The 23,155-nt window shown below is 43.0% G+C and overlaps 1 protein-coding gene across 2 annotated transcripts; it reads left to right on the plus strand.

Moving 5' to 3' along the window:
* The first annotated feature begins 63 nt into the window (after positions 1 to 63).
* arhgap18 (Rho GTPase activating protein 18) lies at positions 64 to 22,241 on the plus strand. 2 transcript variants are annotated; one of them, XM_011492078.4, is made up of 18 exons: positions 64 to 430; positions 13,229 to 13,445; positions 13,697 to 13,823; positions 14,333 to 14,418; positions 14,566 to 14,709; positions 15,617 to 15,680; positions 15,855 to 15,973; positions 16,687 to 16,758; positions 17,879 to 17,972; positions 18,122 to 18,213; positions 18,406 to 18,483; positions 18,575 to 18,734; positions 18,805 to 18,887; positions 18,982 to 19,188; positions 19,296 to 19,430; positions 20,698 to 20,819; positions 20,923 to 20,978; positions 21,086 to 22,241. In XM_011492078.4, exons 1-18 carry the CDS (start codon positions 327 to 329, stop codon positions 21,175 to 21,177), a joined length of 2,052 nt encoding a protein of 683 aa, XP_011490380.1. In that variant the 5' UTR covers positions 64 to 326; the 3' UTR covers positions 21,178 to 22,241. The 2 variants fall into 2 exon arrangements, with proteins under 2 accessions (XP_011490380.1, XP_011490381.1); XM_011492079.4 differs by having other exon boundaries at positions 142 to 430; positions 14,336 to 14,418.
* The last annotated feature ends 914 nt before the right edge of the window (positions 22,242 to 23,155 follow it).

Genomic DNA, 23,155 nt, shown 5'->3' on the forward strand with positions numbered 1-23,155 from the left:
GCTTACAGGTGAACTGTTGATCTTCCTGGTTCTTGTAAAGTTCTGAACACAATCTGCAGAGCTGGAAGTGAACCGGTACTTTTTCCAGCATGCAGGGGGCGCTGTTTGCTGGTAAACTTTGCTCTGGGCAGGTCTAGAACTGCCCCCCGCCCCGTCCTGCTGCAGTTCACAGCTCAGACGGACGCAGTCCCTGGAGTCCAGTTTGAGGACCGCGGACTAGTTGCCCGCAGCAGCCCATGCAGCGCGTGTAGCCAGGCGCACGGGTCGCAGGTGTGTGAGCCGCCGAGCGGATGAAGACCAGCAGGAAAGAGGAGAAGCAGTGAAACATGAGCCGCCACCACCAGGGAGTGGTTCTGACGGCTTACCACAGCAGCGCGCGGGACGAGCCGCAGACTGGACCGGGCCCGGACCCCCAGCTCGCTGCGTCCAGGTGGGTGTCTGTCTGTGCGTCATCCTGGTTGTGCGCAATGGCGCGTGAGGCTGGATTCTTGAGAGGGTGGTCAGGGTCGCGCCGCTCGCATGCTGTGCTGGAAGAAGTTCGGTTGTAACTCCAACCCCTGCCGTGGCGTGGACAGCCCTGATCCTTGCACTTCCACGTTATCTTGATCTGTGCGCAAGCAAGACGTCTGGGCCCCGTTCCCCGGGGGCCCGTTCCCCCGGGCCTCATATAAGTTAATAAGTAATAGAAGTTCTGCGTCAAATCTGAGCGTCTGCAATTCAAAACACCCGGGAGGTTTCTGGGAAATCGCAACAAAACGGTGCGGGTGTCCTGCCTGTAGATCATGGCGTACATGGCAGAAGAGAATGAAGTAACTCAAAAATAGGAATAAAGCTGCAGTAATCCACTCATTTGACAGTAATCCACTCATTTGACAGTAATCCACTCATTTGACAGTAATCCACTCATTTGACAGATGTTGTTTAGAGGGAAGTACAGACTTTGGACTGAAACCTGGTGGAGCATCTCACACGTTGAGATGTTTATCAGCTCCTAGTCTGGTTCTCCTCCTCATGTCTGCACGTTCACTCTTCTTCTTTCAGACATACCCAAAATACCCCCAAAAAGTCAGAGTTCAAACTCTGTTGCTTTTTTCCATTCAGTGTTCTTGTATCAAGTGCTGGGATGATTTTTTTTTTTTTAAGGCTGGGCGCTCCCGTCAGTCTGTGTTCACAGAGAAGGTCTGTTTGAGGAGGAAACAGGAAGCGGGATCAGCTGGAAACAAGTGTACCTGCATGCTTCTATCTCAAAACACTGGGGCAGGAAGTGAAGTCTGTGCCACAACTGCTGCTGTCCTGGATGTGCAGACACACAATTGTGTGTGTGTAAATGAATGTGTCAGGTCCAGATGGTTGTCCTACTGTGGAAAACAAACAACCCAGTGTCACATTTCAGTCTTCCTTTGTCTGGCCTCCTTCAGCATGTGTGTCTGGTTGACCTTAGAGTCGTGAGTGTTTCCCTGTCAGGAAGCAAGACAGAAGAAGGAACCGGCCTCACACCAGAAAAGGAGATCTGGCCTAAGGAGTTGTTTGCACCTCCTAATGCTGCGAGATTTAAAACGTTTTTAGAATAAAAGAGTTGAAAGCAGTTGAGTAAAAAAGAAACAGACACACATTATGGAAAAATGTGAGATGGACCAACTAGACATTTGGTCACCATGATGGAATTAAGAAAGGGGGTTCTGTGGGTTCAGGAGGCCAGATGGAAAGAGAGCATTCTGATAGATTTTGATGACTGCTTCAAGTTGTTTGATCATCGTATGGATGGAGGGAGGAACGGAGGGGGAGATCCTGAAGGAGGAGTTTTAAAAGAATCATCTGGAGGTGAAGAGAGGGTCAGATAGAAGGATGAAGCTGAAGGTGTGGTGTTGAATGTTGTCAGTGGTTATGCCCCCCAGGTAGGATGTGACGTGGAGGAGGAGATCGAGGGGGGATCTCCAGGGGAGAGAGAGGTGTTTGGAGCAGACTTTGACTGACATGATGATGAGGAAGTGATGAGGACAGGAATACAGAAGAATAGTGCTGAAAGAATGAAAATGGTGAAGACTGTTTTCCACAGAAAGAGAGGAGCACAGGGAGACATACAAGAGTTGTGGGAGGGGCACACCAGTTGATTACATCTTGTGCAAACATTGCAATCTGAAAGAGATCAGAGACTGCAAAGTCAAAGTTGCAGAAACTTTGAAGAGGTTCAAGCATTACATTTGCTGTAAACTCCCATACAAACTCATACTTCACAGCGGCTCTGTGCTGTGTCTTCCACTCCTTCTGCCGCTTCAATTCCTGATGCAACATGAGCTCAGAGTAATTTCAAATATTGTCTTTAGTAAATCCCGTTCCATCACATAAGTGTCATATCTATCTGTTTAAATACATGTATGTGTTGCTTCATTTTATTTTTCTTGAATAAATACAGTATTCCCCCGTATTCAGGGGGGTCAGGGACCAGAGACACCCGCGAATACAGAGACCCCCCCCCCCCCCCCACACACACACACAGCAGAGGAATGTCCGTCAGTGATCCTTACTCGTCAAAAACCCTTCTGAAACATGCTTAGTCAAACATTTATTAGAGAACAATGGAATATTGCTCAACATAAAGAGTTTGTTTCATTCAGAGCAATAGACTGTACTGTAGAGGACTGTATAACGCATTAGGAGGGTCTCTGTGTGCCTTAAAACTAGGAGCCGTGTTTCCTCCTTCATCAACTAAGTGAGAAGTCATCTTCTTCCTGAAGAAAACGTTTTCATCCATCTTTCATTCATCTGGATCATTAATTTCCTCCCCGATTATCTTTCTCAGCGTATCAGGATATTTTCCCGCCGTTTCTGAGCCGGCTGATGCCGTTTCTCCATGCAGGGGCGCAAACATCGGTTATAGCGGTTCAGGAACTGCTGGGACCAGCTGTTGCTCGCTGTTAAATATCCTGTAGCCGCTAGAGGGGGAGCCGGCCTGCTCTTCATCTCCGCTCCCCTTCCTCAGAAATTCCCGCAGCGCTTTCCTCGGACTCAAGAGTCTCCTACAAGCGTTTTTGTGATGAACTGGAGGAGTCACATGACTGAAAAACACGTGAAACTGCGACTCTTGACAGACGAATAAGCGTGGGAACTCTGCACTGATGTTTGTGTTCTACTTTGAGTGGACATTTCCCCCTGGTTCATGAAGCTTTTGTGCCTTTCTATGTGAGGCTTCAGAACACTGCAGTACATTTTAATGGATAAGGTTTGAACCTATTTTGTCTGTGTTTATAGATTTGGCTCCGTGTTTTTTTCCACCCACCTTCAAGTGTGTTCAACCTTTCATCAAAACACATGAAACAAAGTTTAATTTTTAACGTGGTCGTAGAGATAATTGGTTGCATCACAGGAATGCAGTTCAACAAATAACAATAGAAGTTTCTCTTCCTGTCAGTAGAGTCTGCAGTCTCATCATGGTTCCTGCAAACACTATACCTGTCAACCAATCACCAAGCCCATTTTTCTTCTTCAAGTCCAACAATTCGACATGATTGGTGGAAGACATTTTACATCAAGATGTGTGTGTCAGTGTGTTCTTAGTGTTGACATTTTGCTCCAGCCAAAGTCATTAGGTGTCCAATGAATCTTTGTGTCCTTGTTAGATCACAAATAAAGTTTTTTCTCATTTGACGTTAATTAAAAGTATGATTGAGCAGTTCAATAAACTGCATTTTTAACAGTTTAGCATCTGTTTTTTAATGTTCGCATGTATATAGTTTGTGTAGCACAAACCAACTAAATGCAGACTAAAAAAGTGCCCTTCATTATGATTGTTGAGGAGTTTTCACACTAATTTGATGAGGTTTAATCAAGTCATTCTGGACTCTGTTGCAGTATTCTGCAGTGATATTTGTGTCTGGTGAGGCAGATTTACAAACAAATTCTATTTGCCAACTACTGATCAGATTTTTTTTTGTCTCTTACAAATGTAAAGCCCCCCCACCCCCACCCCCACATTCTTCTTGGCAAAAAAACCCAAGTTCCTTTAAATTCTTGTGCTGTCTTGCTTGGACTGGCCATTTGAGATCTCCCCAGAGGGGCTCAATAATGTGCAGGCAGGAGTGCAACTACCCAGTTTCATAGGGGTATGCGGCCACCTAACCCCCCCCCCCCCCCGCCCACACACATACACGCACATTATAAAATGCCCCACCCACCCCTCATCAAACTAACTAAATATCCACACAACACGTGTTTTGGGTTTAAATGTATAGATCTAAAATAAACAGAATTTTTTTTTTAGCCATTTTCAAACATGTTTTGCCTCAATGATTCCCCAGATTTGTGTGTTAAAGGCCATTCAGAAGAATCTTCTGAGTAATGCCCTCTCCTCTGTACATCTCTGTTCTTCTCCCTCTTCATCATCAGCTGGTCGTCTCTCTTTCTCTCTATCATCATTATCTTCATCTGAACCTCTCTCCTCATTCTTCTCTGTTGGGACTGATTGTCATGTATGTCTGCACTTGTTTTCCCAGAATAGGTGAACAGGTGTTCAGCAGAAGTTTAAACCAGAGTGAGCATCTCGGTTTTTGTGACTTTAATAGTTTAATGATTCCTCCCTCATCTCTGCTCTCTTTTCTATCAGATGCATCACCAACTTTATGTCTGTCTCCTTCACCTTTTCTGTGTTTTTATCCACTAAATCATACGGTCAAGCAACAATTATTTCATGTTTAAAATAAATTAAACATCTTGCTAATGCATGTTTTTTTTAAAACTAAGAATACTATTTAAAAATGACTGACTTGATCTGAACTGGCTTTGCCCTGAATGTCCACCATCAGACCAGCCTGTTTCTTTCCTCCATCTGTCCTGATTCTTTCTCTCTTTTCTTGTCCTTCTCTCCATCCTCACAGTTGTCTGATACAAACTTTGTGTTGAGAAGATTTTCAAAGAATACAGAGAATAAACTATATGTAAAAATAGAAACATTTTTAATTGTAAATTATATTTGTGTTGGACATCACTTAGTGTTGTGACAGAATAGAATAGATTTCTTTATTGTTTTAAAAATCTCCAAATGTTCAACTAAAATCCAAAATGTCGTTCAGCCAAAGTGATATTAAAAGCAACAGGATAAACTAAATAGTCACTCACAAAAAATAATTATCCAAACTTTTAACATAAAAAGAAACAAAAACACCATCTAACCCACCATCACACATACTTCTCCCTACTTCTTCAAATAGGAGCAACTTTTATCATCATTTTGTGCTGTTTCAGTCAAAGGATAAAAACCTTTTCAGTTAAAGAAATTATTAATATCTGTCTGAAACAAAATCAGCCCAACGAATTCCTTTATTTATCTCATTACAATCTACTGTTAACATGCCTGCTGTCTCTCAACCATGAGAGAAACTTTTCTTCATTCCTTGAAATCAGTGCTTCTCAATTATTTTTGCAAAGGCCCCCCCCCCCCCCCCAAAGAAAAGGTTTCGTGCCCCCCCACTCGCCATGGTGACTATAAATAAGATCATGATCTATAAAAATTGTGTAATTATACCTAAAATTGTATCTTTTAACATAAAAAGGAAAAAAGTCAATATAAATCCACTTTAAACAAATATTAACCTTATTTAGCCACAGAAACCCTTTTATAGTCTAAAGGCCTGTTCACACCGGGACGAATTTCGCCGGCGATTTTCGCCGACGTTTAACGCCTCGTGACTAAACAAAGGGCACCAATGTGAGTGTGCACACCGACGTGAAAAAACGCCACGCGCCAAAGCGTCAAAAAAAACAAACGCCTCGGGTTCTATTTTTTTTATTTTTATTTTTATTTTTTTTAACTTTTTTTCTATTCGCCCAATGAGAATGGCGCTTTTGCACACGTGTCTGGAGCTCCTGAAGTTACAGTAAAACACAACTTGGGGGCGCTCAAACACAAAACTGCCTTGCTGAGCACACATACCAGCGAAGAAGATAGACGCCAAGTAGCGTCTACACTGCCGCGAAGAAATAATGACGGACATTCTAAAATATCCCCGAACCAAGCACCAGTTGGAGCTACTGGTGCTTGAAATATTCATGTTTTCTTTGTTTGATTCTGACAAGCGTGTAAATACTTGCTCTCTTCTTCATAGTAAAAAGCGACTTTAAGAAGCGTAAAGTTGCGCAGCGCCACCTTGTGTACAGGAGTATTTCTGTTTTACATTAATGCCATCTAATGTCAGGGAATGAAATTGCATGTTCGCTCGGCTCATCGTCAGCGAAAATCGCCTGGGTGTGAACACAAAAAACGTGGCGAAAAACGCTGGCGAATAACGCCTGGCGAATATTCGTCCCGGTGTGTACGGGCCTTAAAACAGAAAAAAAGTTTAAAGTGCCTGAAATGACGATGTGCTTTTGTTACTGATCATATCATTTATATGTGCACAAACAGCTGTGAAATTAAAAAAAACAAAACATTAATGATTTTCCCAACTTCGGTTTGGCGCCCCCTGTAGGCCAGCGCCCCTATGCTACGCATATGCTGCATAGCCACTTTTTGCACCCCTGTATGCAGGTCAGGAGACTCGGACCGTCACTCCAGAACCTTCATATTATTTTGTTGGAACCAATGACAGGGGGACGTGGCCTTGTGTTTGGGACTGTTGTAATGTTGAAATGTCCAAGATCTGGGCCCCTGGCCGAAATGGCCAGGAGCCCCTCGTTGGGCGCGGTGGGGAGGCTGCTATACGGGTCGGACTGGGGCTTGCACTCTCTACCCCCTGCGCCCCCTGCTCTCTGGCATTGGGGGCCGCTGTGGCGGACCCGCTGGCCCTGCCCGGTGTAGTGGATGTGGTTGCCCGGCAGGCGGATTATCTGCTGTACTGTGCGGGTGTTGAGGGGGGGTCCTGGCTGCCGCTGCTGCTGCGGTGGAGGCCTTGGTGGTGGTGGTGGTGGTGGTGGCGGGGGTGGGGGGGGGGGGCTGGGTTCTCTCCTTCTTTTTTACATTCCATCATCCACCCCAGAAGAACATGAACACTCACTGGAGCACAGGTGCTATCTCACCTTTGCACAAACAGTTTTCGTGACTGAATGAAATGTTTCACGTTAGTCTGAATGTCTGAGTATGCGTGTGTGAATGTTAGTGGTAGTATGTCCACGTAGACTTGTTTGAGGGTGAACACTTTTGGAGCCAACCGGTGTGTTTGTAACTTTTGTGTGTGTGTGTTTGTGGACAGGCCCCGCCCATTTTAGATTTTTCATGCATCTTAACCTATCAGTTGTGATCATAAAGTTCCAGAACTTGTTGCTTTCTGACGCTTCATGATCTTACCCTCGCTACTATAATCACCCCTCTACCCCCCCCCCCCCCCCAATTTTTCTTCCTTTTCTTGTCCGTCCGGTCCAACCAAAAATATTTACAAATATAATTAACATGAATAAAGTTTAGCTGAAATTACAAAAGGGGTTTATTTAAATATACATCTGGTGTATCAGAAGATTTATAAACCCTGTTGTAAAAGTAAAATATGTCCAACACAAAAGGCTTTCAGCTCTCATCCGTTTGCTTAGCTGTTGGACAGGACAAGTTAAAAAGAAATAAAATAAATCTAAATGTCCAAGTGCGTCCCACGTGTAGCCTCCAAGCTGAAGAGTGACAGTTTTCCTCCAGTATTTATTGCTAACGAGCTACATTCATCTGGCCATCATTCTGACCAAGTTTCCTGTGCCTTTGTAGCTCACACATCCCAAACCATCAGCCATCCGCCTCCGTGTTTCACAGTAGGAATATTGTTCTTTTCATCACAGGCCTTGTTGACTCCTCTCCAAATGTAGCATTTATGGTTATGGCCAAAAGGTTCAGTCTCGGTCTCATCACTCCAAATGACTTTGGTCCAGAAGTTTCGAGGTGTGTCTTTGTGCTATTTGGTGTACTGTAAGCGAACTATTTTGTGGCACAAAAAGGCTTTCTTCTGGCAACTCGACCATGCAGCCCATTCTTCTCCAAGTGCTTCCTCATTGTACATCTGGAAACATCCACACCAGTGTTCCAGAGAGTCCTGGATCACAGCTGAAGTTCTTCCTTACTTTTTCTTGCTCAGATTTCCGTGATCAAAGTCTTCCATGCTGTTGACAGAACCTTGGACCGGTCCAGTGGTCCGTGTGGTTTAATGCATATTTATCAGTTTCTAATCCCAGGTGTTTAGAAATTTTTGCTGTTTCTTTAAAATCTGTGTTTTCTTGGTAATCTCAGCATCAGTTCTGTTCAGATGGTTACTCAAACAGCATATCCTTTCAGATGTTTCCTTTGCTTCATTAGACTTATTTCTATGAAGACTCTCATTCATCCTGGTAGATTCCATCATAGTAGTAGGTTTAAAGGTTGTCATCTGGACTTGGTTTTTAAAGTTGAAGACATTTCGCCTCTTATCCAAAAGGCTTTGTCAATTCTGAATTAGCTGGTAAAAGAGCTGGTATATACAGTGAGGTCAATAAGTATTTGATCACCCTGTGATTTAGCGAGTTCTCCCACTTAGAAAACATGGACGGGTCTAAAATTTTCATCATAGGTGCATTTCCACAGAGAGAGACAGAATCTGAAGAAACATTCAGAAAACACGTATGATTTTTTTAAACAATTTATTTGTATATTACTGTGACAAATAAGTATTTGATCACTTGATTATGAGATAGATTTCTGACCAGCAAAGACTTGCTGTTCTGCTTTTAAATAGTCCAACTCCACTCTGCTCATGATTCTAAATGAGTGGCACCTGTTTGAGGTGGTTAGCTTGCATAAAGGCACCTGTGCCCCCCCACAATCAGTCAGAAGTCTAACTACCAACATGGGCAAAACCAAAGAGCTGTCAAAAGACAAAAGAGACAACATTGTAGACCTTCACAAAGCTGGAAGTGGCTACGGGGCAATTACCAAGCAGCTTGGTGAGAAAGGAACAACTGTCAATGCCCCTCGGACTGGGGCCCCTCGCAAGATCTCACCTGGTGGGGCATCGATGATGCTAAGGAAGGTGAAGCATCAGCCCAGGACTACACAGGAGGAGCTGGTCAATGACCTGAAGAGAGCTGGGACCACCGTTTCCAAGGCTACTATGAGTAAAACATTAAAACGTCATGGTTTAAAATCATGCATCGTACCGAAGGTTCCCCTGCTGAAGTCAGCCCATGTCAAGGCCCGTCTGAAGTTTGCCAATGACCATCTTGATGATCCAGAGGAGTCATGGGAGAAACTCTTTTGGTCAGATGAGACCAAAATAGAACTTTTAGGTCTTAACTCCATTCGGCGTGTTTGGAGGAGGAAGAAGGAGGAGCATCATCCCAAGAACACTATACCTACAATGAAGCACAGGGGTGGAAGCATCATGCTCTGGGGGGGTTTTTCTGCACAGGGGACAGGACGACTGCACTGTATGAAGGAGAGGATGAACGAGGCTCTGTATTGTGAGATATTGGGAAAAAACCTCCTTACCTCGTCAGAGCGTTGAAGATGGGTCGTGGTGGGTCTGTCAGCAGGACAATGACCCGAAGCACGCAGCCAAGAAAACCAAGGAGTGGCTCCGTAAGAAACATATCAAGGTTCTTTAGTGGCTTAGCCAGTCTCCAGACCTAAATCCAATAGAGAATCTTTGGAGGGAGCTGAAACTCCGTGTTGCTCAGCGACAGCCCCGAACCCTGACAGATCTAGAGAAGATCTTTATGGAGGAGTGGGCCAAAATCCCTGCAGCAATGTGTAGAAACCTAGTGAAGAACTACAGGAACCGTTTGACCTCTGGAATTATTAACAAAGGCTTCTGTACCAAATATTAAAGTTGTTTAAAAAAATCATACAACGTGATTTCTGAATGTTTCTTCAGATTCTGTCTCTCTCTGTGGAAATGCACCTATGATGAAAATTTTAGACCCGTCCATGTTTTCTAAGTGGGAGAACTTGCTAAATCACAGGGTGATCAAATACTTATTGACCTCACTGTATGTGCTCATGGGGGAGTAGTCAGACCTGAAACTGGATGGTATTGTCAACTTAGCCTACATGGTTTCAGGTCGTTAAGAGTCCTTTGTCCTCAGCTGGGGGTTGGGGAGCCAGTGACTCCATCCCCAGCCTGGTCATCTCTTTCAGCTGTTAACGACACAGGTGGAACTGGTTTGGTTTGTTTAAGTTTCAGAACACTGCCGTAGATGGATGGAAGAATAAACCTGAAAGCCCGTACACACCGAGACGAATTTCACCCGCGATATTCGCCGACGTTTAATGCCTCGTGACTAAACAAAGGGCACCAATGTGAGTGTGCACACCGACGCGAAGAAACGGCAGGCGTCAAAGCGTCACTTTTTAAAAAACGCCTCTGGTTCGTTTTTTTTGGTTTGACGCGTCGCGTCGAAAACTAGACGACCAATGAGAATGGCGCTTTTGCACACGTGTCTGGAGCCTCTGAAGTTACAGTAAAACACAACTTGGGGGCGCTCAAACACAAAACTGCCTTGCTGAGCACACATACCAGCGAAGAAGATAGACGCCAAGTAGCGTCTACACTGCCGCAAAGAAATAATGACGGACATTCTAAAATATCCCCTTACCAAGCACTAGTTGGAGCAACTGGTGCTTGAAATATTCATGTTTTCTTTGTATGATTCTGACAAGCGCATAAATACTTGCTCTCTTCTTCTGAGTGAAAAGCGACTTTAAGAAGCGTAAAATTGCGCAGCGCCACCTTGTGTACAGGAGTATTTCTGTTTTACATTAAGCGCCATCTAATGTCAGGGAATGAAATTGCATGTTCGCTCGGCTCATCGTCAGCGAAAATCGCCTGGGTGTGAACACAAAAAACGTGGCAAAAAACGCTGGCGAATAACGCCTGGCGAATATTCGTCCCGGTGTGTACGGGCCTTGAGACCACCATTCTTATTAAGAGAGGGTTTATCCTTCTTGACAAAGCTGGCTTCTTTCACTTCTCGCTCAAACCATCCTTTCTCTCTGGCTAGAATTCAGACTTCACTGTCCTCAAACGAGTGGTTTGTGGCCTTCAGGTGGAGATGCACTGCAGACTCTGGTCCACTTGAGTTGGCTCTGCGATGTTGGTAAAGCCGCTTGTGTAGAGGTTGTTTGGTTTCTCCTTGTATTGTTCATTGCAGTTCTCTTTGCTGTGGATAGAGTACACAACATTACTCTGTTTGTAGCTGGGAATTATGTCCTTTGGATGAACCAGTTTTTGTCTGAGAGTATTAACTGGTTTGAGATGAACTGGGATGTTATGTTGTCTGAAAATCCTTTTAAGTTTTTCAGACAGGCCTGAGATATAAGGAATGGAAATACTGTTAGACTTAGTTTGTGTTTTTGATTCACTTGAGAAAAACTTCTACCTGGAGCTCCACAGAAATGCTGTCCGGCTCACCGGGATCAGAAGCATTTTTGGCAAACAGTTTTTAAATACTTGAATACATATTTGTTGAAGAGTAAAGCTAGGTATCATTTTAAAACGATTTTTAATACCTATAAGAAGACTGATTCTCTTCATTTCATACAGCTCCTGAATGATAGCCTTTTCAATACTGATTTAATGAAATATTTTCTGACAATACTACATAGTGGATTTTTGTTAAAGTGTTAACTTGTTTTATAGGCTAATCCTAATTCAAAGAAACACACAACAGGAACAACATGCTGTCAACATGGGGTAGCTGTGGGACAGAAGTCGAGCTTTGGTCAGACGGTTACGGTACAGGCATGTTTCCTGGTGTCAAAGTGCCCCTAAGCGTCCATCTTTTTCTAACTGATTAGTCATTTTTACAGCTTGATTGCAGAAGCTTATCAGACGATGGATCAGGGCTTTTTTAACTATCACAGAAAATGAAACAAACCAGTTATTGATACTACAGTACTGTGCTTGTCCCTGGCTCTAGTGGAGTTTCTGGCAGCTTATAAAATTCTGGTAAATCATTCGGAAACTTGTCAAACTTTTACAGTTTAGCACATATTGCTTAACCCTAACTGGATGTGTGGTTTTACACTGTTTTGCCTGTTTAAAAAGCCTGGATTTCTTACATCATGGAGAGAAAATAAGTCTTTGTAACACTAAAAACTGCTCTCGGTTATCATTTCTGGTTGACACTTTTGGCAAAAGCTGATTGTGAGCTGTTTTTTTTTGTTTTTATCTTGCAGAGGGGCGTTCAAAGTTCACACATTTGCTATTCTTAGTTCAGCTGGATGTTGACCTCATTAGACAGCTGACTGGAAATTCATGTGGTCTTGCCTCAGGGCGGCAGGGGTTCAGGTGGCCAAGCAGGTCGGCGATGACTGATGGGTCGGCGCTCCCCCAGTCAACTGTCGTGTCCTTGGTCAAGACACCTTACCCTCCCTGCCTCCAGTGTGGCTCCACTGGTGTGTGAATGTGTATGAATGTCCCGGTGATGGTCAGAGGGACTATAGCCGCAAACTGGCAGCCACGCCTCTGTCAGTCTGCCCCAGGGCAGCTGTGGGTACATTAGTAGTAACCATCACCAAGAATGAATGAATAATGGACACATTGGAAGAACTTTGAGCTTCTTGAAAAGCGCAGAAAAATCCAATTCATCATTATTATCATGTCTATTTGACTCATGGACTTAAAGGCAGACAGGGGGCGCTGCTAGAATACAAATATTTCATGTTTTATAATGATATTCCTAAACTTTGATGGTGAGATCATAACAGGTAAAGCACAATACATTTTTCAGAAAATGACCCCTGGTGGTCCACAGTACATTTCCTGTTTTTGTTCAAATGGTTTCTTTTGTTCTCAGCTATGACACTGGTAAGGGTGGGCTGAACCTTTCCCAAAGGTCATTGGTCTGACACAGTTCTGATCTGAGCTAAGTCAGTCCAGTTTCAGCTGCCATGAACCAAATGTCCATCCATTCCACAGCTGTGCCAACATGAGTACCATTTTGGGACCTCAGCTGTCTTTTCAGTGAAGGCAGGGCACAGTATCACAGAAACAGAAACTCATTGCTCCACTCACCATTTGACCCATGAAACATATATTTGGACTGTGGAAGAAACCCCAAAACCCACACAGACACAACATGCCCACCCCACAGAGAATGGATCCACTGGGGTTGGAACCAGGAACCTTTTCTTGCTGTGAAACAATAGTGCTATCCACCACTGTGCTGTCCATGACGCAAGCTTCCCAGACAAAAAGCAAATTTTCTAACTTTTACACTTACTGTAACGCGAGTCATCTGCACAAACGCTGCAGGTTTAGACTCATGTCTGTGTTTTCTTCTGCAGCCGCAAAATGGGACACTACACTCTGCAGCAGAACCACGATCCACAGCACAGAGACAAACACGAGACCGCCATCAGCGCTGACTCATCACTGCTCCCAAAGCCAAACTCTGCCCCCAGCACCAAGTCTCAGCTCTCGTCCAGCCCCAAGTCAACCATCAGCCCTCGACACAGTCCCAACACTCGACCGCGGCCCACGTGTCAGCGCAGCAGCTCTCAGGTAGGCTGGACACTTTTGAGGTTTTAGAAGATTAATTGAAATGGAGGAACATGTTGTGTAAAAAGCAGTGGCAGAAAAATGTATGTTGTTGAGGTTTAGACGTGTTCCTACAGGCTGGGAAGACATTTCTTTTAGTTACTGCATGCATTCCTCTGATGAAAACCTGCTTGCAGAGACTGCAGGTCAGATGAGAGTGATGGCATGAGAAAGAGGTGCGTTAATGCCACAAACACTTTGGGATTGTGCTGCAGGACTCTTTAGATGAGCTGCAGATGGATGATTACTGGAAGGAAGTGGAGAACATCTCTTGCTCCGGAGGAGGAGGTGGCAAAGGAGAAGGAGAACCTCAAGAAGAGGAACATCAGAAAAATCCTGAAGGTACGAAAAACCTGCATATAAAAACCTGAGAGGTAAATGGAAGTGAATGGAACCATGAATGGTGGTGATGTGGTTGCAGCTGCATAGGACGACATTTGAAGTTTGGGTTGACAGAATAGATTCAAAGAACGTTTTTTGTTGGTTTTAGTTTAGACGCAGAAACAAAGGAGATTCACAATTTACAGCTTTGCTTTTCTTGATGTTAAAAATAAATGTAGCGTTGTGTGCTTTGGAGCAGAAGAAATCGGACATGAAAAAAAACCTGAAAAACATCCATGCCTGTTCAGTTCTGTGGAGACTTCCTTCATCCTTTCACACATCAGGAGTTTTGTTTGATCCAGCAGATTTTTGCGTGTTTGAGAGGATTGTGGTTCCATGGACGGAGCTTTCCCTTCATGCATATTTGTGACCAACTGTGCCTCCCCCTTTCTGCAATCTGCTGGTTCTAGCCCAAACCCCCACCCCTCCTCCCATGAGTCTGTCATGTCAGCTGTGTCATCTTGTTCCAGAAGGAGAGCAGGAGGAGGCGTGGCTTACAGAGGCGGGGCTAGCACGACTGTTTGATGATTCGCTGGCAGCTGATGACCAGGATCAGGTATCAATCTTTTGTGTCTTGGGTGATCATTTCAACCACTTCCTTCTCTACGATGGCGTGTTCTGTCTGCTGTAAAGTGATAGCTGCATGGGAAAACATGCTGGAAGCAAAGGTGCAGACTCATGTGAGATTCTGAATACTTGACAGGAAGAAGACAGTGCAGTCTTCCTGTCCACACTGACCAGAACACAGGCTGCAGCTGTGGAGCGCCGTGTGCAGCAGACGCTGTTACGCCGACGCAACCGGCAGCACCTCCCGGATGTTCGCGACATATTCAAGCCTCCAGAGAAGGTGCTGAGATTAGGATGCACAAATGAGCACGACATGAACACTCATGTAAACACTGCTCCCTCACACTGGACCCTCAAAAACCATCACCAGAACCTCCTAGGATGGACTGAGGTCCCGCTGGGGCACAGACCCCTCCATGATGCTGATGCGTTATCAGACTAAACTCAGCAGGCTGACTTTTTATGTTGGATTTGCATCTCTTTGCTCAGCCACAGCAGCCTTTAATGAAAGATTGTTGACGGGCCATTTATGACCACACAGTCCAGGTGGATGGCATCAAATGAGTTCATTAGGCTTTATAAAATCAGTCAGAACATGCAGTGTTAAATGACCATAAAGGTTTATTTATGAAAATGGTGTATCGACAACCAGTGCTCCCTAACTCCAGGGCCAAGGACGGGTACAACTGTAATCAATCTGAATTCAACAGACAAAAACAGGAGTATGTTGCAGCTTAAAAGTCAGACGAGGCTGAAGATTAAGATAAATTTTACCCTCAAAAGTTAAGGGGAACTTGAGACTAATCATAAAAATAAGACATTTTAAACCCACTTCAGGCTTGGACATGCCGGACCGTCTGTGGCCTGTAAAAGGTTGGAGACCACTGCTGACAACCATGTGAACTGTTCTTTAGGCTTGTATTTAAAAATGTCTCCATGTGGTCTTTTCATTTCCTTTGAAAGTGTCTTTTATCAGGATCCAGTTTGTTCCTCTCAAACTCCACAACAACACTACTAAATCACCACCAGTGATTTTTCTGAAAGAAAACTTTAGTGCCGTCTTGTCAGCATCTCACTCAGACACTGATGCCTTCAACCAACTGCCTGACAGATGGATGTGTCACATCATATATTATACCATGCAACAGAAATCCACTAACCTGAAGGCTGATGTTTCCCTGTTCCAGGATGAGGAGTGTCACCAATTGCAAAGGAGAAGTGAGAATGGACCAAAAGATGCTTCAGCAGCTGGTTTGTATGACACAACATGACTCAGCCCCACAAGGAGGAAGTGTTTGTAAAAACGTATAATCCAGCGATTTTCTTAGAGCAGTTGATTGTTCTGAATGTTTGGGGATGAGGTTTTTTCTCCTGCTGTAGATCAGCTGCCTGTGATAACTGGTGTGGGTGTGTGCGTCTCCATAGAAACAGAGACGGAGCTTGACGTTGAAGTGGCCTTTTCTGAGCAGGCCCTCTCTTACTGGGACAATCAGCAGAAAGCAAAGGTTACCAACAACCTGAACCCCCCTGACGACAAACTCCCGGTGAGTCCCTCGCTTGTACCTGTGCACAGGTGCTGAGAGTAACAGTTGTGTGAAGGTCATCACTCTTGCTAAAATATTTTCAGTTTTTGAGTTTTATAATCATTACAAGAAATACTACGGGTTCGCCTGATTTAAGTTAAGAAATTTGGTAAATTAGAAAGTTTGCTTTTGAGTTTTAGAGTTTCTGGTGCAGCTTGTGACAGTTTTTCTGTTAACTTTAGTTGAACTTTATTTTGTTGTTTCCTGTGAGACGAATGATGAATTGGAGCTTCTCTGTAGCTTTTGTTATTGAGAAGAAATGCCGTTTCAGCAGAAGTGAAGGTCGGATATTTATAGCATCAGTTTATCACCTACTGTTCTCAGATGTTGGAAATCATTTAGGCAAACAATGAAGATAATCGACTGTATGATACATTTTGAAAAGTAATTTGTCTGATTCAAACTGATCTACTCTTACAAAATGGAACATTAATTTGTGAAACCTTTAAAAAAAAATATCTTTGCTAAAACTTTGGGAATCAGTCCCCAGCTACTCATTTAACTACCTGTAGTTACATGGAAACTGATGTTCTCATCAATCCATTGATTTTAGAATAAAAAAAAACATGTAATCAAGACAACTGAAATGCATCAGGATCCTCTTGAAATGTCGTTGGTAAAAAATAAAACTTACTTTAGCTATTACTTTAATCCATTTTAAAACTTTTTTTTAGAACTTCAAGGTGCTTCGAGTTAAAACAGGTCAGACCAGAGCTGAAGATCTATCTCCTTTGGATATGATTAAGGTAACAGAACTCATACATACATGACAGGGTTCTTATACCAAGAAGTGGAGCACACAGACATTTTACTATTCAATGCTGGAAATGCGTATTTGATCCCCTACTGGTCTTAAAAAGAAATTGACAGTCTGTCATTCTAATGGTAGATTTATTTGAACTTTAAGCTATAGAAAATTAAGAAATGAACTTTAAAGAGTGTGTATAGATTTATTTGCATTTCATTGAGGGAAATGCGTATCTACAGGCCTCCTGCTGTTTTTCCCGCCTCATCTGCAGCTGATCACCTGGCCTCAGGTGTGTTCAGCCAATAAGGAGTTTCCATTGCAGGTTAACTAGAAAACATGTACAATAATGGTTACTGGGGGATCAAATACTTTAGAGTCTCATAAAAAGCTAAAACGTTTATTTGGAAGTGGATTTCTTGATCTTCTTCATGATTTTCTCTCACTGTTCAAATGAATCTACCATCAGGATGACAGGCTGACAATATCGTTTTAAGTGGACAGACGGACAAAATCTGCAAGAGATCAAATACGTATTTCTCCACTGTAACAATGTGTGCATAAGTCACTGAAAGTCTTCCCCGCAGCCCTTGTTTGCTGACTGCATGTCGCCCTTTTTCCACACCTCACTTCTCCGTCCTCAGCTGGAGATCCGTCCACCTTTCTATCCCGTCTCAGCACATCAACAAAACCACAAAAGCAAAATCTCAGCTACCAGCATGCAAAAGAAAGAAACTGCACTACAAAGATAATGAACTCAAATTCTTCAAAAAAGGAAAACACACAAAAGAATTGAGAGGAAAATGATACACTCTGACCAACACACATGTCAACTAAGTACAACACTGTCCTGTTCTGATTCCCTCTAAACTGACTCACATGGAAAATGTCCCAGTGTTGAACCTGAGAACCTGATTTTAAAAAAACAGAAGTTTATCACCAGCTTTCTACAAACGTCTTACTGCTTTCATTGTAATAATGTCCAGACATATCAGATGTGAGGTAAGGCAGGTAAACAGCAGCTAAGTGGCTTACCCCACCACCACCACCTGATACCCTATTCTGACGTGGTTGAGCAGGTGGTTTCTTGTGCATTCTGACACGGTTGGATGGTGTTTCAGGTGCGCAGGCTGTTGCTAGTGGAAATGACGGCTCTGTTTGACACGGCCGGGATTGACCTGAAGACACACAAACCCGTCAAACTCAAGACCAGAGGTAGTGAAGCGCTTTTGTTTGGAGGAAAAACACAAAGATGTGGATTTTTGGGCAATAAGTCATTTGGTGCATTTACCTTACATATGCCTTACTATTGAGTCAAATGTTTTAACTAGTTTTAACACTTTTGAACTCATCTATGTTCGTAGATAGCGGTTTGTTTGGCGTCCCTCTCAACACTCTATTGGATCAGGACCAGAGACGGGTCCCCGGAACCAAAGTGCCTTTAATTCTGCAGAAGGTAAATGGCCTGGTGTCACTGTGAACAGAAGACTTCCAACACTGATAATAGAAGTGCTTCTAATGTTGGCCTAAACAGGAGAGCCATGTTTTATTAAAGCATCCTAAAGGATCCAGAGTACACTGGATCATATCATCAGGGTCTCCGTTTCTGTACCCTCATCCAACCGCAGAGATTTTCTCTTCTTATTAGCTCATCAGTCACATTAAGGAGGAGGGCTTGGACACTGAGGGGCTGTTACGGATTCCTGGAGCAGCCACCAGAGTCAAGGTAGTTCTCCTCCGGGGAGCAGAATGCAGACATCTTCACCCTCAGTAAACTCACAGTACACACCTGTCTTTGTTCATCCATCTGCATCCAGGCTCTGTGCCAGGAGCTTGACTCTTCTTTCTGTGAGGGGACATTTCCATGGCAACAGGTGAAACAACACGATGCCGCGAGCATTTTGAAGCTCTTCATCAGGGAGCTGCCGCATCCTCTACTGACTGTGGAGTACCTCAATGCTTTCATAGCAGTCAACAGTACGTATTCTCTGCGTGGAAGTGGGGGCTGTAATGCTGTGTCATGATGAGTTGGTGTGTTCTGTGACAGAGCTCCCCACGAAGAAGCAGCAGTTACAGGCTCTGAACCTGCTGGTCCTGCTGTTACCTGAAGCCAATCACAACGCACTGAAGGTAGCTTTCTTTAGAGGCATCACATCCTCATGTCAGCTGGTACTGAAAAGGACTTGGTGCTGTGTACTTGAACTCTTGCGGTTTTTGTTTGCAGGCATTGGTGGAGTTTTTTCAACAAGTGATCGACCATCAGGCGCAGAATAAAATGACTCTGAACAATGTTTCTGTTGTTATGGCGCCCAACATCTTCATGTTTAAAGGATTCAGGTCTAAAGTCTCAGAACATAAGGAGATCTCCATGGCAACCAGTACCGCCAACATTGTCAGGCTGCTGATCAGATATCAGAATCTTCTGTGGACAGTAAGACCAAGACGATTCCTCCATCCTCAAATGAGTCCTGCCTGGAAATCTGGTTTGGATGGCTGGATTAGTGTTTTGTCCTGATTTGTATCTTTTGCTTCATTTAGATCCCCAAGTTTATTTTAGACCAGGTGAGACAGCACAACATGGAAAGTCAAAGGAAGCCCAACAATCAGAGGGCTGTCAGGAAGCTGCTGAAGAAGATAACCACAGACAAACCCTCCGAAAAACCCATTCCTGAGGTAGGACAGGTGGCGTTTCGGATTTAGCTGCAGTCTCCAGCTGTTGCTAATCCATCCAGCTTTTTGAATGATAGCCTAAACTCATAAAAAACCTTTAGAAAAAGTAGAAACTAAGAGAAATTATGTGTAGTGCTGTCATGAGGTTAATTTTCTGGGTGTGATTAATTAATCATGACCAGTAATTAATTAAACTAAATAATCTATAAGCCCCTTTTTAAGGTATTTTCATTGCAGTCAAATATCAAAATATAACTAAAGATGTAGCTTTATGAACAGACTTCCAACCTTTACTTTTACACCACCAATGGGTATTTTTAATCTCGAAGAATTAAGAAAAGGAAACATAGACAAAATATATACAATACAGACTAAAGGTTTGGACACACCTTCCCATTCATTTGAATGGGAAGGTGTGTCCAAACTTTTGGTCTGTACTGTAGGTCTAGAGCAGGGGGGGCGAACAAGTTTGACACCAAGAGCCAAAGTTTTTCACTGTGAGAGTCAAAGAGCCACACCACACACTGACCTACCAAGACGTACACACACAGACACGCAATTAAAGCCGCATTGTTTTCCATAACACACTCCTCTCCCTACAACACAACAGCAAGTATTGTACTTGTGTTTATTTCAAGGAAAGTGTCGACCCTCAATACACAAATCAAATGCAGCTCAGTAAGAGTTAACAGAGTTTGTCGCTTTTAGAAAAAAAAATTGAATTCAATTGTTGACTTTTTGCAAGAAAAGCTGATAATTGCTGGAATATTAATATATTGTAATGACTCAGCACGTACATCACTGTAGCTTTCCCCTCCTGTCCAGTTTCAGAGCCCATTTATTTGAACACACACAAACACACAAATGTGGGGTTCAGTGCCTTGCTCAAGGACACTTTGACATATGGGCAGGAACGGTTTATATTATATTGATTTTTATTTTATTCCAGACAGGACATTAAACATAGCAAATGTGAGAAATGTGACCCTTTTTATTCACTTAATACATGCAAGTCCATTTGAACTGTAATGCTGCTACAAGTCCATAGTTACCATGGATACCATAATGCTGTATCAATGGTTGAAGTATTCTCTCCAGTCTATTCTCTCAGTCTGATGTTTTCAGTGATTCAGCCATTTCTTTCTGGTCTGAGTAATCTGGCCTGCCTCTCTAAAGAAATATTGTAGCAGCATTTCATTCTTCTTCTGCAGCCAGGCTGGGTTTTTGGGGGGGGATGCCATTGACCAAACTCTTCTGTCTTTATGTGCAGGAGAGCTCACAGGGATTCATTCGAGTTCAAGCGCCCCAGTTTAGTAAAGTCTCCATGGCAGTGCAGCTCACTGAGGATCTGCAGGCTGTCGACGTCTTAACACGCTTTCTCAGCCAGGACAGGTGAGGCTTCAACTCTACTGCAGAGCTACTTTGCTCAGAGTTTTGTGGTCAGTTTATGTTTTTTTATTGTCTTTCCAAATGAGCCGTTCTGTCCTCGTCTCAGGTTGGTGACAGCGAAAAAAGAGGATTTGTGTCTCTTTGAGATTGGTGGAAACATCAGTGAGTAACCCCTGAAAAAAATCAATCAATTATATTGGGAAGTTTTTATCCCTGCTGGTAAGAGGAAGAATCTGTGCTAGTCACACACTCTTTGTTCTACGTTTCAGAGGAGAGATGCCTTGATGGAGAAACATACATGAAGGACCTCCACCATCTAAACCCTACAGCCGAGTGGGTCATCAAGCTTGTACAGAGATAAGCAACCCATTACAGAGGATCAACTCTAAACAATGCTGCCCCATATTCCACATGGAAATCCCATTCTGAGATGACAAATAGTCACAGAAACAGTTGTCTAATTCTAGCATGTATTGAACTGCGTCTAATCTAGATATAGATTGAGTAGCACAGCTTGACGGTCAGGTGTATAGCACCACCAGATGCTTCAGGGATATCAAAGCTGCTAAAACAATCTTGAAATGCAAATTCCTTTCCTTTAACCTGACACAAGCTGCCTAATGCTACTTGGTGGAATTTCAGAGGTCAAAACCACTAGTCAAAATTCAAGGACGGGTGCCCAGGTAAGAGAAAACTTCCTGTCCAAAGACTTTTTGATACATCTGTGAACTGGTGAAAAAACCATTTACAATTTTTAATCTGTCTCTCATTTTTTAACCATTTTAGCATTATATTATGAATCACAAACATGCCGTCATCTTCAACACACAGTGACAACATTGTACTGTTTTTAAAGGTGCATTCATGTTCCGAACACAAGATGAGAACATTGTTTGAGTGTGTTTAAAAGAAAAAACAAGTATGCTCATTGTAGTATAACCTGTTTTGGACTAAATGTATGCTGTTGATTGTAAAGTGCTCAATCTTAAATGGTAAATTGCCTATTTCAGTTATTCTTCTTGACAGGTGTTGAACATCTTCTGACCTCAAACATCTGCATACCTAAATCTAAGTTTGCAGTCACCTGTCATATGTCCTCTGCACTGCAATGTCGCTCTTCACTCATGTGTGTTCTCATGTTTGTCTTTAAATGACATGTTCTTTCTCATTCTGCCTCTTAAATGACCACTGACACTGCCTGTGAATAACCACAGTCAGAGACCAGCTGTATCTGTGGGTACAAGAGTATGACGTCATCTTTGTGCCACTAAAACAAGAACAAAAGTCACGGCTTTAAAATGACATTTTTCAAACTTCAATTATTTCAATTAACTCAGATTTTGCATTTTACAATGCAAATGAGTAGAAATGTGCACTGTATTTCACTGATGTTCTTTTAATAAATTTATTTCTTTAAAAAAGAAATCACTTTTTATTGTTTACTTTGCAGTAGTCAGTCACTGTGAGGTTTCATTGTTTATGTGAATCTATACACACTGCTCAAAAAACATAAAGTAACACCTAAATAATTCAATTTTACTCCAAGTCAATCACAGTTCTGTGTAATCAAACCGTCCAATTAGGAAGAAAAACACTGACTGACATTCAATTTTACTTTTATATGCAAGAGGAGTAAACAACAGGTGGAAACAAAAGGCGATCGGCAAGACATCTCCAATAAAGGAGTGGTTCTACAAGTGGTCACCACAGACAACTCCATCCTTATGTTTTCTGCCTGATGTTTTATTTTATTTTATATTTAACTTTTACAACAGGGGTTCTGAATTTTCTAACAAACCAGAGGTATGTCTGAGTAAACCCCTTTTGTAATCTAGGCCAAACTTTATTCATTTTAATCATATTTGAAAATCTTTTGTGTTGGACCGGACGGAAAAGGAAAGGAGGGAAGAAGAGAGAGGGGGTGGGGGTGGGAGGGTGATTATAGGAGGGGGGGGGGGTAAAACCATGAAGCAGCATAAAGCAACAAGTTTCTGGATGGTTATAATCATTACAGTCAGGTTCAGATGTGATACAAGTCTATAAGGGCGGGGCCTGTCCACACACACACTCAATTGTTATAAACACACCTGTTGGCTCCAAAAATGTCCACATGTCAACATGTACACAATACAAATAATGTTCACACAGGCATACCTATGCATTACAACCAACTAGTGTGAAATATTTCATTCAATCACACAAACTGTTAGTGCAAAGGTGAGCTAACACCTGTGCTCAGGTGAGTGTTTATGTTCTTCTAAACGTTTTTGGGGCTTTTGAATGCAGACACTTCAGCGGTACCATGAGACGGCGTCTACATACCACACAAGTGGCTAAGG

Source organism: Oryzias latipes, chromosome 24 (genome assembly GCF_053564925.1).
Source record: "Oryzias latipes strain Hd-rR chromosome 24, Olatipes_Hd-rR_3.1".
Classification (NCBI taxonomy): domain Eukaryota; kingdom Metazoa; phylum Chordata; class Actinopteri; order Beloniformes; family Adrianichthyidae; genus Oryzias; species Oryzias latipes.